The 13866-nt window shown below is 39.5% G+C and overlaps 1 protein-coding gene across 2 annotated transcripts; it reads left to right on the top strand.

Moving 5' to 3' along the window:
* The first annotated feature begins 3977 nt into the window (after positions 1 to 3977).
* Positions 3978 to 12477, top strand: LOC101161210 (clusterin). Of its 2 annotated transcripts, none has more exons than XM_011492033.2 (10): positions 3978 to 4090; positions 6801 to 6962; positions 8525 to 8673; positions 8797 to 8967; positions 9589 to 9759; positions 9974 to 10172; positions 10252 to 10392; positions 10467 to 10687; positions 11231 to 11406; positions 11483 to 12477. In XM_011492033.2, exons 2-10 carry the CDS (start codon positions 6845 to 6847, stop codon positions 11493 to 11495), a joined length of 1359 nt encoding a protein of 452 aa, XP_011490335.1. In that variant the 5' UTR covers positions 3978 to 4090; positions 6801 to 6844; the 3' UTR covers positions 11496 to 12477. The 2 variants fall into 2 exon arrangements, with proteins under 2 accessions (XP_011490335.1, XP_011490334.1); XM_011492032.3 differs by having other exon boundaries at positions 10249 to 10392.
* Positions 12478 to 13866: the final 1389 nt, after the last annotated feature.

The following is a 13866-nucleotide window of genomic DNA, read 5'->3' as shown; positions in this document are numbered from 1 at the left end:
ATCAGCACACTAAAAACTGATAGGTGAGAAGGCTCTTAGATGTTCACTCATTGAGTCTCTGTGGTGAAATGAACACTGCTACCCATTGACTTCCCCTATTTATAGTCTTTGCCTGGGATGTATTTTTTGACTTTCGTTTTTTTATTTTAGACAATAAATAAATAAAAGGCTTTAATTTAAAACGGTTTGTCTTTTATGAATTTGAAAAAAAATTACCCTAATTGAATACTTTTAACCCTTTTAACAAAATTCTATGAATTTTAACCTGCAATTTTGTTGTTTTATTGAAAATCAGTGTTTGTAAGCAATTAACTGTACATGTATGTTAAACATCTTATACCCTGATTGAATGCTTAACCCTTTTAAACCCACTACGAATTTTAATTGGGATTTTTGTAAGTAATACAATTTTTATAAATAATTGAATACATTTTACATGTATCTTAAATAACTAAAACTCTATTTGTATAGTTTTTAACCCTTTTAAGCTAATTTTATCGATTTTAATATGACAGTTTGTATGAATGGCAATTTTTATTGATAACAGAATGAATTTTACCTGTATTTTAAACAACTTAAACCCTAATTGAACACTTTTTAACCCTTTTAACCAAATTTGATATATTTTAATATGAAATTTTGTATGTAAGGCAACTTTTAATAATATTTTTTGTGTCATTTTGGTTATGTCCTGGTTAGAGTTGGGGTTAGGGTTAGGGTTAGGGTTAGGGTCAGGGGTTAGGGTTAGGGTTTGGGGTCAGGGTTAGGGTTAGGGTTTAAAATCTGGGGAAGGGCTACAGAAAATAATCTATATCAAACTCTAATTAGTGTCCCATTTCACATTAAGCCCAAAGGGTGCTAAAGTCTCTAATAAGCGTGTCCAGTATCTCTCAATGTTCCTCCTTTCTGAATTCGTCCAAAGACTACTCCTTTGCAGTCCTGCCATTCTCACCGATTCAAAACCGTGGTTTAAAAAATGTTGAACTAAAGGTGTTTCCACGTTCTTTCCATGACTGATAACATATCGATGTTGGTACATACGGGTGGACAATGAATTCTTTGTCTCTCCCACGTACGTTATGCCACACTTGGCACAAAATAACAGATATACACAGTTTGCAGATCTAGTGCTAAAAACCTGTGGAATCTGAAACATCATGCCATCTGAGCCGCGTCGGACAAATTTTAGTCTGATAAACTGTGATTCCAACAACTGAGACTTTGTTGTGGATTGTAAGCGCGGCAATTTGGCTCTCACCAACAGGTCCTTAAGATTTTTATGTCTCCTATATGCTAGAACAATGTTGGCATCCGAAAGAATTCCAGCCCTGCCTATTATTCTTTCAAAATTGGACTTGAACTGTCTGTTCAAATCCCTATTGATAGATGAATAGGATGTTATCAGAGGAATTAGGCCCTCCTTTAACTTCTCTCTTCTGACCATATAGGTTTTAAAACAAGTTCTAAGGAAGGACCTTGTATATCCTCTGCCCCGTAAGGCCTTAAAAAGGGTCCTGACTGCAGCAATGAAATCCTCTCTACGAGTACAAATCCTATGAAATCGCAGTATCTGAGACTTGACAATTCCCCTGAACATATGTGATGGGTGGAAGCTAGTCTTATACGACAGTGCATGTGTATCCACTGTTTTGAAAAACACTTTCACATCCAATTTGTGTGTTGTTAAAAGGTTTGGTCCTTTGAAAGTTGTTGTATCCAGGAATACTATGGAATCCTCCTGTATCTCAAATTTCCATTTAATGCAAGGATCATGTGAATTTAAAATATTCATAAACTCCTGAAATTCTCCTTTTGAACCTGTCCAAATCCCCCAGATGTCATCAAGATATCTGAGATACTTGAAAGGCTTCTTTGGACATTTTGAAAAGACCTATTGCTCCCAATTAGCCATGAAGATATTTGCATAGGCTGGTGCAAATTTTTTACCCATTGCGGTGCCAAGGATTTGGAGATAAAATTGTCCATCAAATACAAAGTCATTCCTCGTCAAATTTATTTTCAACAATTCCAATAGCTCTTCATCTGGTCTTGCCGGATCGGGAAATTTAAAAAATATTTTTTGACTGAATTGATCCCTCTCTGTATATCAATATTCGTATAGAGGCTTTCCACATCCATGGAAAACAGATATGAATTTGGGGGAATTGTCAGGCCCCTAAACTGTTCGGATGGATAGCTCTGGTATTGCTCAACATTTTTGTAAGGTTGTGAGGGGCCGCAAGCTAGCAAGGAAGCATGTAAACAAAAGGATGATGGGAAATGATCCAAAAGTCGCGCCTTATCTCAGAGGAAAATTTCTTATGAACTCCTCCTGCTCTAAAGAAACTGTGTCCTAGAAAACGACACGGGTTTGTTGATGTTGGCTAAAAACGGCATCATCATAATGATCACTGGAGAAACTTTGGAAATAGATCCAAAGTTGATCACAGTGGAACTTTATGGCCCAAAGCGCTGCACAGTCACATTTATCCATGCAAGGTTTGTAACCTGTCACCACCAGGAGCCATTTGGGGTTCAGTGTTTTGCCCAAGGACAGTTTGACTCTTGGGCAGGGAGCCAAACCTGCAACTCTCCAATCAGAGGTCAGCCGTTCCACCTCTGCCCCACAGCTGCCTTTACTGAAACCCTGATGTGTCTGCTCTCTTTGTGTTGTCCTCTTGTCATAAGGCTCCTGAAGAAAACACCCTGTTTGTTTTCTGTAAAGGTTTATGGTTTCAACAACAGGCCTCACTTATGCAACAAGCTCCTTATGTAAGTCTCTGTTGAGCAATGGCTTCATTTTCTCTTTGTTTGAAACATTTATTCCAAAAACAAACACAGAAACATCTGTTATCATGCAAAAAAGACAATTCAGTAAGTTGCATATTAACATTCATGGAAGAGAAAGCCAAAAGAACAGGAAAGGTGAGGAAAAATAGGAAGTTTATTTTGAAACTTTCCAGAGCAATCCAAATCCACCAAGCTGCCAAAAAATGTGGCTGAACCAATCAGTAAAATCTGGAGTTTCGTTTGTCTAACTGTGCAGATCAGAGCTCTGCAGAGGCGTGCACAGAGTGATGATGCATTCTGCATGTCCATGGGTGTTAAAGGATTTGTTGTCTGTGGCTAATTCAGACAGAGACTTTTGTTTTCTCATCCTTTTTTCCTTCATTCGCTGAATCACGTCCTTTGTCTTGCCTTAAAATAGCAAACTGCTGTTTAACCAAAACACGTCTAAATGTGTTTAAATCCAGCTGTCTTCATATCCAAACATCAGCAGAAGTCCTCTGGTCCACGACCCAGACTGTGTTTGTCAGCCAATGATGATGATGATGATGATGATGATGGTAACTGATGAGTCAGAGGATCTAATGTTTGTCTCACTGCTCAGCAGCTCTGGATGCTGCCGAGAAATGACAGAACTTCTGGAAAAGTCCTCATGAACATCAAGCCACAGGAGAAGGAGCCTGTCACCACAGGACGCACTTCAAAATAAAAGTCGTCTATTTATAAAATTGTGAAGTAGGCACTGTGTACTACATCATTCTTTAAAATATATGAAATATTATATGAGTTTATATATTCAGCTTATCTATCAAAAGCTGTACAAAATAATGGAACAATTTCATTAACATTTTTGCTATTCTTTGTTTGTTTGTCAACAAACTAAATTATTTGATCTTTTAAATGTTTTTCTAAAAATGGGCTAAATTTAGCTCAAACATCAGGAAGTGTTAGAAACGCTGACTCTGCCACTTGTACCACCTTTTCATAGCAACTCCGCAAAGTTCCACTTCATGGAGTTGGCAAGTCAAAAAATGTCAAATTATGAAAACTGCTGCTAAAGTGGACAGTGATGCCCAAGAAAAAGTACAGATAAATACTGATTTGGTTAAAAATTCCAGAATCTGGGTCTTCTTTTGTTGCCTGACTCACGCTAAAAGGTTCCTGCTGCTTTATTTTGAAGGCAGGCAGGAAGTGGTCTGTCTGCAGGCTGCCCCTTTGCAGCTGCAGTCGGTTGCATGTGTTAAAAGGCTGCAGCTGCAGCGGCTCTGGCGCAGATTCACACGGTCCCTGGAAACAAACAGAGGTGAGTCAGCCAGGCTTTTATTCTTTTAACCTCTGCAGCTTCATGCATCTGCAGGAACTATTGGATTCTGTGCAGACTGTTAATGTAGGATGTTTATTTTTCATTATTGAAGCTGAACTGTGACGCATTTGGATTGTTTTGTTGGTGATGAAACTGCATAAAACAGAAATCTTTGCAGAAATGCATCAAAGTCAGATGTTTTCTCCTTTGTCCTCTAGCAGATCTGCAATGTTCCTCTGCTAATGTAAACATTCTATTCATACTATATTTGCCTTTTTTTGCACCAATTTACAAATAGAACACTTCCTTGATTTTGCATTGCTGATGCAAACATTTTTAATTTTTTAGTGATTTCCTGCACACATCCGGATTTATTCCTGACCTTCATTTGCGGTCGAGCGCAGGGCAAACTCAGAAATCCCCAAACACTCAGAAATAAGGCAGCAATTTAGGTCACATGTCCCTCTGCTCAACCAGGTCATCCAGCTTAGATGAGCTTTTCTCTGCAAGTTTCATTATAAAGTACGTTGATATAGACAGTCAGAAAAAAAGATAACTTCAAGAAACTGAAGAATCAATAAATGTTTTAAGTGAATCTGTTCACTCACAGTAATGAATGTTTTTAACAGTTGTTACAGGTAATGGTAGTTTTGCACAAAGCAAGTATAAAATTTTAGGCAAAGCAACCCAACTTTTCAGTTTAAACTTGAACCCATTTGATTGAAGAGAGAAAACAAATTAGAAAAATGGGAGGATTTTCTGTGAAGTGTTGGTGTGTGACACCCAAGCATCTGTGATCCAGACGTCTCAGCTCACAGACACATGGCGCTTCCAAGCCGAACTTTCTGGAAGGAGGCGAGCAACATCTGGAGCCAAGTTGTGATTGCAGTTGTGTAATAGTGTTGCTGTGACTCAGCAGGAGATGCAGATTCAGCTTCATGAACAGCTCTGTTTGTCTGAATCCTTTCCATCCATGTCAAAAACAAAGAAATTGCTTTCTTATTTCATATTTTTAGAATAATAAGGTGGAAGGAAACAAACATTTTTAATATGGAAATGCGCACAATTTCAAAATAAAGGTTTTGGGCATAAATATTTAAAATGTGTTGTTAACTTTACTAAATTTAGACTAATTAGTTGCCATCCTGCCAAAAGCTTTTAACATTTTTTTAGAATGTTTTGTACACCTTTACAGTCATTTGTGTTGTACTTTAGTTTGAAACCTTGTCCGTTTTCTGTCAGGAACCCTTGGTTTAGTCTTGAGTTTGAGCCTGAAAACGACGTTCACTTCAACACCTGCTGTTTTTCCCTGATCCAGACCAAACACAGGAGACGCTTTTTGGTTTCATTCCAGCTTTATCCTTGACGGCCAGCAGGATTCTCACGGGAATCATGAGATCACCGTCTCAGAGCATGCAGAGGCAGGACTCTAGATTTGATGAACTCTGATATAAAAATGTGTCTCCGTTTAAGAAGAAACTGTGTTCAGGGGTTTAGTCAGCTTTAAATTTCTTAATTTATCACTGAAGTGATCAATTCTGACCAATAAATTTGGTATAAACCATTTAATTTAAGCCAAGTTATTGCAGTTTTTCGCTTAAAAAAAATAGATTTACTTTATGTCCTGCTTCCATTGAGCAGTGTTAGCCGTAGTTGTTGGCATGAATGCTGTAGTCAACTATACTTTGAGTTTGCTAACTGTTGCTAGCTGCAGTTAAAGGAAGTTCTTTTCTTTCCTTAGTTTGGATTTTAACTCATCTTGATAGTTTCTAGGCGATTTGAACTATTTTAGATTCTTAAAAAGGTTTGATGTAACCAGTCACTTAGGGCCTATTTGATGCTAAAGTCAGCTGTAGACTTAACTCTTTAACAGTTCGTCATTGCTGACAATTGAACCATCATTATATTAATTTATTTCTTTGGAAACATATGTTAGAAACCATAAAATGTGAGAAGTTTATTGAATTTTGGCAAATTTATTAGATTAAAAATAAAGGGAACTGGGGGGTCTGTACATGCCCAGGGCCCCAAAAGAGCTGGATAAGCCCCTGATTCTACAACAACACAAAACAATTAAACTTTTGTCTTTAAACAGTCATTTTTATACATCTTTAACTCTGTAAGATATAATTTAGAAATATTTTTGTTTATATCTGGGACAAAAGGTCAAGAAAAAACATGAAATCGCTGAAAATGTGAAAAACATGATGCAAATGTTGCATCTTTTTTTAATCCAGAAATAAAGTTGGTGTCCTTTCTGGCCAACATTTTAGAAAGAGGTTCTGTCATTTGGAAGGTGCATGAAGTTGTCATGGAGATGAAGTTTCAGTCCTTCGGCTGTGAGGACCCAGCAGCTTTGAAGACCATGAGATGTGAAAAGAGGCATAGCCTTCTCACTCAATCTGCAGAGGTCAAAGCATTCTGTGGGTGTATGTGGGGGGGACAAAAATGTGGCACAGTGAAACAAACTGGCAGCTCACCAAGCTCACATCAGACAGTGAGGGGGCGGGTGCCCGATTATGTAACTCCACTGAGAGACACGGCAGATCAAGGTCAGAGGAAGGGATGATCTGAGCTCATTTTGGGGACTAAATCATGTGGGATCCTGATTTTTAATGATGTGTTTCTCTGTGGGGAAAAAAGAAAAAGAACCTCTTTTGCAGTTTCCAAGACTTCAGTAATAGCAATGAGTTTATTTTTTTAATTCCAGGATATTTTCATCATTTCCTGCTGACCATCTTGGAGTCAGAGAGGATGTTAATGATGATGATGATGATGAGGAAGAAGGGATCCAAGGAGTCTTTGGCTATGTTGGCTCTTCTTCTGGCCTCGGCCAGCAGCATCCTGCCTCCATCAGAAAAAGATCTAAACGGTGAGTCTGGGAAACAAAAACAGAGTTTTTCTGCTTTATTTTTAAAAATGCCCTGCTGTTGTACTGATTCATGCAGTAAAAACAGAACACAAAAGTTATAATATTGAGTTAAAAAGTAATCTAGCAACTGTGTTTGAATTAATATGCAATGATAAATTGTGTTAGAGGAATTTTGTTACAAATACACGTTTTATATATACGTATATATGTATATATGGATTCTATTTATAAGAAAAACAATAAAAACATACAACTTTAATAAAATAAACTCATTCATTCTCCTCTAGAAAAAGGTTTGTAAGCATTTGGGAAATACTTTTGTTATATCGAATCCAAATCAAATCAACTTTATTTATAAGATGCTTTGACAGCCAAAACAGCTACAATAAAACACCAAGAACACTAATAGACAAAAATATAAGCATAAAAACAAGCAAAGCAATAAATAAACAAAGAAAGAATTAAAAATAGATAGTAAACAGAGCAGAGTCTCATGGAAGGTTAAAAGCTGGGTTTTAAGCTGAATTTTTTATAAATGGACATAGACGGATGTCAAAAGAAAATCTTCCAGAGCTGTGGGGCACAGATGGAACAGGTTCGATCCCCTCTACACTTCCTTTTAGACCTCTGGACCTCCAGGAGAAGCTGATCAGCCGACCTGAGGGGTATAGGGACAGAGAAGCTCAGAGAGCCAATGGGGGTAATCCAGGATAGGTTTAATGTGGACTGTGAGGACTGACAAACCCCAAATAAAAATGATTTACAATAATCCAACTGAGGTGTCATAGAAGCGTGGATCTGAAAGTCCTGCAAAGTTAAAAATGGTTTTACAGCAGATTTTTTAAAAAAAAGCTCAGTTTCACCACAGAAGTGACGTGACAGTCACAGTCCAGTATAAAACCCAAATTCCTGACAGAGTGTATAAAATGTGGAGCCCGGGGACCCATGTCCAGAGTAAAGGGGTCACAGTGGTTGCAAAGGACAGTTACCATTAATTCTGTTTCTCATTAAAACTCAAGAAGCTGCTCTCCAACCATGCTCTGATTTCATGTAGACATGACATTAACTATTTAAGGGAGGAAATGAAAATGAAAATTCACTACATGTTTCCTTATGATAGAACTCAGAGGAAGTAGATAAAGAGAAAACAGAAGTGGTCCTAAAATTGAGCCCTGTGGGACCCCAGAAGACAGTGGAGCTGTGTCACTGTCATGGTTCGGTCTGCCACGCATGACTTAAACAAGCTGAAAGCAGCGCCGACACCCCCAATCACATTTTGGAGCCTTGACAGCAGGATTTTGTGATCTACCGTGTCAAAAGCAGCGGATAAATCAAGTAAAATAAGGATAGCATGATCTCCCATGACCCATGTTGAAACAGGAAGTACTTGTCCTGACAACAAAAAAACTGAAATATGTATTTTTCTTTTAACCATTTCCAGTATTTTACAGTGTATGAAGGAATAGTAGATCATCAGCATATATCAAATGTTTCAAGAGCACCAACACCACATTTTGATCTAAACTTCTGAGTCTTTTCTTTGTCTTGTGTGTGATTTACAGAGATCTCCCAGCAGGGGGAACGGTATCTGGACACCCAGATTGAGAACGCCATTACAGGAGTGAAGAAGATGAAGGAGGTGATGCAGAAGTCCACTGAAGATCACAATAAGTTTTTGGATGCTCTGCAGAAGAAGAAGCAGCAGAAAGAGGTAAAGACCTCAGCACTTGTGTTAAACATCGGTGAATTTTTGTCTTTGTGAAGAGACTTTCTTTCAAAGTTATTGATTAATGGGAACGTCTGAAGACATGAAGGCTGTGATGCTTTGACGCAGGAGGCTATTCGGGAGGCTCAGGAGATGGAGGCTAAACTGGTTCACGAGGAAGAGGCGTGTAATGAGACCATGAAGGCTCTGTGGGAGGAGTGCAAGCCCTGTCTGAAGACCACTTGTGTCAAGTACTACTCCAGAACCTGCAGCAGCGGATCCGGGCTGGTGGGACGTCAGGTTAGAATGAAATGCCCTTCCCTCACTCACTTTAGGTGCTCCACAGGGTTCTAGACATGGATCTCTTAAGTTTTCTTTTCAGAAAGCTAAGTTCAGCAAGATCTTGTCGATATTTACTGAGATGGAACCTCCCTCTGTATGTCAATAAAACATAAACAGACCAATTACCTTCTAAAGATATAACTTTACCCTAAAAAACTAAAAGTTCTAGATGATCTCTGACCTACTAGTCACCAATTAACCAAAGCGTTCCATTTCTCGCCTCAGAAAACTCCTGACCTTTAGCCTTCTGAGTCCTCTTCTCAAAGGATCTGCCTGATTTTTGTGCAGAACCTCCTCTTTTAGGAAAAGAGTTTACTTAACTCCACACAAGATGAAGAAAAGACTCAGAATTATAGATGATAATGATGTTTGAATAATTTTCCTAATATGTGTCCGACATCATCTGAAAAAGGCCAAAAGAAGAAAAGAAGACAGATAAATGTAATCCCCATAACTGTCTACCTTTTCTCTGCATTTGTGATCTTTTTTTTTTGTAAATAAAGATGCCAAAAGAAGCTAGATTTATTTTCCAAGGAAAGTTAAAAAAAAAACACCTTAATGGAGTTCATTCATCTGCAGCTGGAGGACGTCCTGAACAGAACCTCGCCCTTCTCCATTTGGGTCAACGGCGAGCGGATCGACACTTTGGAGCAGGAGGGGCAGCAGCAGAACAAGGAGTTCAAGAACCTGGAGGAACGCTACACAGAGATGGCCGACGGGGTGGACAGCATATTCTCAGACAGCATGAAGGTACGACTGAACGCCGGTTTACCGCCTCTCTTTTAACAGCTAAACACACTTCCCTAATCAGACTGTGAGGTTTTAAACCGCAGTGCTTTGTTTTCTCTGTCATTTGTGTGTCTAAAATCAGTGCCTGTAGACTTAATCAACAGCCTTAAGAACCACCAATGGAAACTCTGGAGTTGGTTTGTTGAGACGCTGAACTTCCTCGTTTGTCCTCCAGGTGGCCGATCACATCCACCTGAACCCTCCCGTCTTCTTCTTTCCCCATTTCCTGTCTCCGTACGCTCGGCGCGCCAGGAGCATCCGCTCCCTGTTCCAAGATCCCTTCCACAACTTCCAGAGTCTGTTCTCCCCCATGATGGGGAGGAACTTCTTTGACTCCATGATGGACATGAGCAGCGACCCTGTCCCGAATGAGGGTGGGTGATGTGTTGTTTGCATATAATATTTGCCCTGGCTGAAATTTCTCTCCAAACTATGTGTTCCTGTGGACAGCAGATGGCGACGTGAACGAGGACGTGGTGGTCACCAAACCTTTTGGCAACGGCAGGATGACCTGCAGAGAGATTCGCCGCAACTCAGCCGGTTGCATCAAATTCCGCAACGAGTGCGAGAAGTGCAAAGAGATCCAGCATCTGGGTGAGAGGGCTGACCCCACACGGCGGCGGTGGTTCTAAAGCGCGGAAGTTCTCCAACGCTTTTCCTGTCCGCAGACTGTGACGGGAAGAAACCTCTGGAGGGCCCGCTGAAGGAAGAGCTGGAGGAGGCTCTGGCCACGGCCGAGCGCTTCACGCAGCAGTACACCAGCCTCCTGCAGAGGATGGAGGAGCAGCTGTTCAACACCTCCTCCATCCTGGACATGTTCAACAAGCAGTTCGGCTGGGTGTCAACTCTGGCCAACAGCACCAAAGACGGCCTTTTCCGAGTCAAGGCGGTGCGTAGTCTGGTGATTCCCATAGACGGAATTAACAAACCGGGAACGATTCTAGAGAATTCTTGTTTATATATCTGATTAAGCTCGTCAGTCAAACCTTTTGAAATCATGGAAGGATGTCTATGTTTAGCTGAACTTTGGTCATGTTTACCATAAATATATAGTACCTATAAAAAGCAGTTTTTATGACTTTTTTACTCCAAAATACTTTAAAATTGATGATTTTTCTTTACTTAAAAGGATTTTAAACCCATAAAACTGCTTAAAAGGATGCAGTGTGTCGACCAAATGGGTACATATTTAATTAACATAATTATATCTATAATTTACGGGTTGACAAAATTGGATTGGAGGCGAATTATCCTATGATGTGTGAATTTGAACCTGTCTTTGTCCTTGTTTATCCAGAACAGATATAAAAAAAAACTAACTACTGCACCTTAAGGATTGTTAGATTTCCAAAATTGACCTAAACTTGATGTCGTGGCCAGTGTTTAATGGTTCCTGCAGTGAACTCATCAGTGCCTCCTGGCTGTTCTGCAGGTGATAAGCAGAGACTCACCCACGGAGGAGAAGCCTGCAGAAACCAGTGTGGAGGTGCAGCTCTTCGACTCCCCGCCCATGACGTTCACAGTTCCGGGCGAGATCCCCTGGACCGACCCCAAGTTCTCTGAGGTGGTGGCTCAGGAGGCTCTGGACCGCTACAAAGAAATCAGCGTGTGAGTGCCGAAGCCTGCACTCAGAAATACAGGTTTCTCTCCTCTGGGTAACTCAGAATGGTTTGTTCCTCCTCAGGGTTGTCAAATAAACTGGGTTTAAACCAAAAACCCGAAGCTTCTCGCTGACCAGAGAATGTTTCGACCTCAAGCAGACAGCAAGCTCACCCGGAGACAAACCCTGACGCCTCCTGCTCCTCCTCAAGCCCTGCTTCTGCAAACACTCTGGAACCCTCTCATAGGTTTTATTCCTTTAGTCCTGCTGTGAGGCGCTGTGCTCTTTAGCTGCCAACGGGAAGGCCTCCTGAAACAGGGAAAACACTGCAGACGTTTTTAGTGCGCACCTTTTTTTGTATTTGTTTGCATAAAATGAATTTGTTGAAGACGAGATTCTAGGTTGTAAGATTTGAGATTGTTGAAAAAGAGAAGAAACTGGAATAGTGTGTTTGTGATAATAAATGTGTTGCTTTAAGGCACTCTATTAAAAATGTCTTTTTTCCTTTTAAATAGATATGTTATGAACAGTAAAAGTGGATTTCTTTCTTGATTTTATTTTCAATAAGTAAGTTTTTTTTGTTTGACAAAAACATTTCATGCAGAAAATGACGATTTAAGAGGAATTTAATGCTTTTTAAATTTGCTTTTATTTAGTCAACCAGATAATTCCTAAAATCCTGCTCCAAATTGGTATCAATTTTCTAATGTGAAGTATGAACAGGAAATGGAGCTGGCATCGGTTCCACAGTGTTGAAGTGGGCGGGGCCAAAATGGGAACACCTCTTTCAGTCTGAAGGGGTTAAAAAACTGGAGCGAGCAGTAAAAAGTAGAAGAAAAATGTTCAGAATGACCTGTTGGCAGCTTTTACTCTGAAAGTACAACATTCTTTTGTGGCCCTTTGGGGACAAAGTTCTAGTACATTTGGACTTTCATACAACTCCAATAATTGATTACGTATAACAAAAAATATATTTTCTAGCCTGACATTGGACTCCAGTGGGAAAAAAGGATGCAGGTAATTATTTCTTTTGCATCTTAGTCGTTTTACCCGAAGCAAATAAACGTTTATACACTTTGTTTGGAACGTCCTATTGCATTTGGTGCAAATGTCAGTTAATGCGACGGATCATATCTGTTTTGCCTTTGAAACATTGAAATATAACATAATAATGAAAGAATCAGTGTTATATAAAAATAAATCTAATGCAACAAATCAAAGTTATTCAAGCAATAATTAGGTCATCATAACCTTCATCTTTAGTTCCCTCTTCTTCTTTTTGAATCTGGCAACCAGCCTGTTTATAAAGTAGCATCAGCATTGGAAAACAAATAAAAAAATATTGGCTAAAATTGACAAAATATTACATTTATATATTTTTTAAAACAATGAACCCACCCCAGGGGAGTTATGCAGATCTGTAGCCCCTCATTTGAGGCCTGCAGCTCCACGGTAGCTTCTGATGAAACAGGAATATCAGCTTTTTACCTTACCTTTGGTTTTCTTCATCCATCCTACCAAAAGCCTCTCAGAACCAAAGCTGCAAATATCCCATAAGGTTCTTTTACATGATTTTATGGTTTGGGGGCTCCAAATTTACTTTATTATGATTTTATAGTACGAGGTCCTGTATGTGAGAACTGGACTGAGTGACTCCTCCCCCTGGTGTTCTGAGTACCCGCTGGTTCCAAGTGGCCAAAATCTTATAGACGTCTATGTAGAAATAAACAGCTGTAACTCATTCTATATATAAACCTTTTTGATAATCCTGTTTTCATCATATTTTTTTTCTTTTTTGCAAGTTATAAACTGACCAATCTGATACCTCAATAAAAGTATGTGGTCTCACGTCCAATGTTTAAAATGTTTGACAGATTCTCCCAGACTAGTTAGTAGGGATGTGGACAAATACAGAGTTTCAGTCAATTTTACCCACGATTTCTAGTTCCAACGTGGCGACGGAATGAACTTTATTTTGTTGGAGGTGGACATGAACCATTTCCTGTGAGTGACATCACACTCTCTCACTCCAGTTCTCTGATACAATCAATGATTACGGCGAATACAAACAAAAAACATTAAGTTCTAGCAAAATTAGGACAAAAACAAATTAGCAAACGCCTCGGGATTTCTTTTTAACTAACATCAGTGTTTTTGCAGAAAGACCATGAACATGAAGGTTTTGTTTTTTCTGGATTCACAAATATCTGCTAGACGGACAAGAGCGGATTATTCTGCTGCAGTTGGGATCATGCGGTCTTACCTTTTGATGTTGAAAGACTAACTTGTACTAAAAAAATGGGACTTCAGACTAGAGTTCATTTGTCAGATCCAGCCCCAGAGGAGGAGCAGAAAAAAAGTCAGACGTCAGTGTTGAACATTTCTGTTGGAAGTCGACCCCGCCCCCAAACAAAGATGAAACAGTATCACGTTCTGGCTTGAATTGAGAGGATTTCAAGTCCGACGTG

Source organism: Oryzias latipes, chromosome 24, assembly GCF_002234675.1.
Source record: "Oryzias latipes chromosome 24, ASM223467v1".
NCBI classification, from domain to species: domain Eukaryota; kingdom Metazoa; phylum Chordata; class Actinopteri; order Beloniformes; family Adrianichthyidae; genus Oryzias; species Oryzias latipes.
Note: the sequence above shows the minus strand (reverse complement) of the source record. Positions and strands in the feature narration are given on the sequence as shown.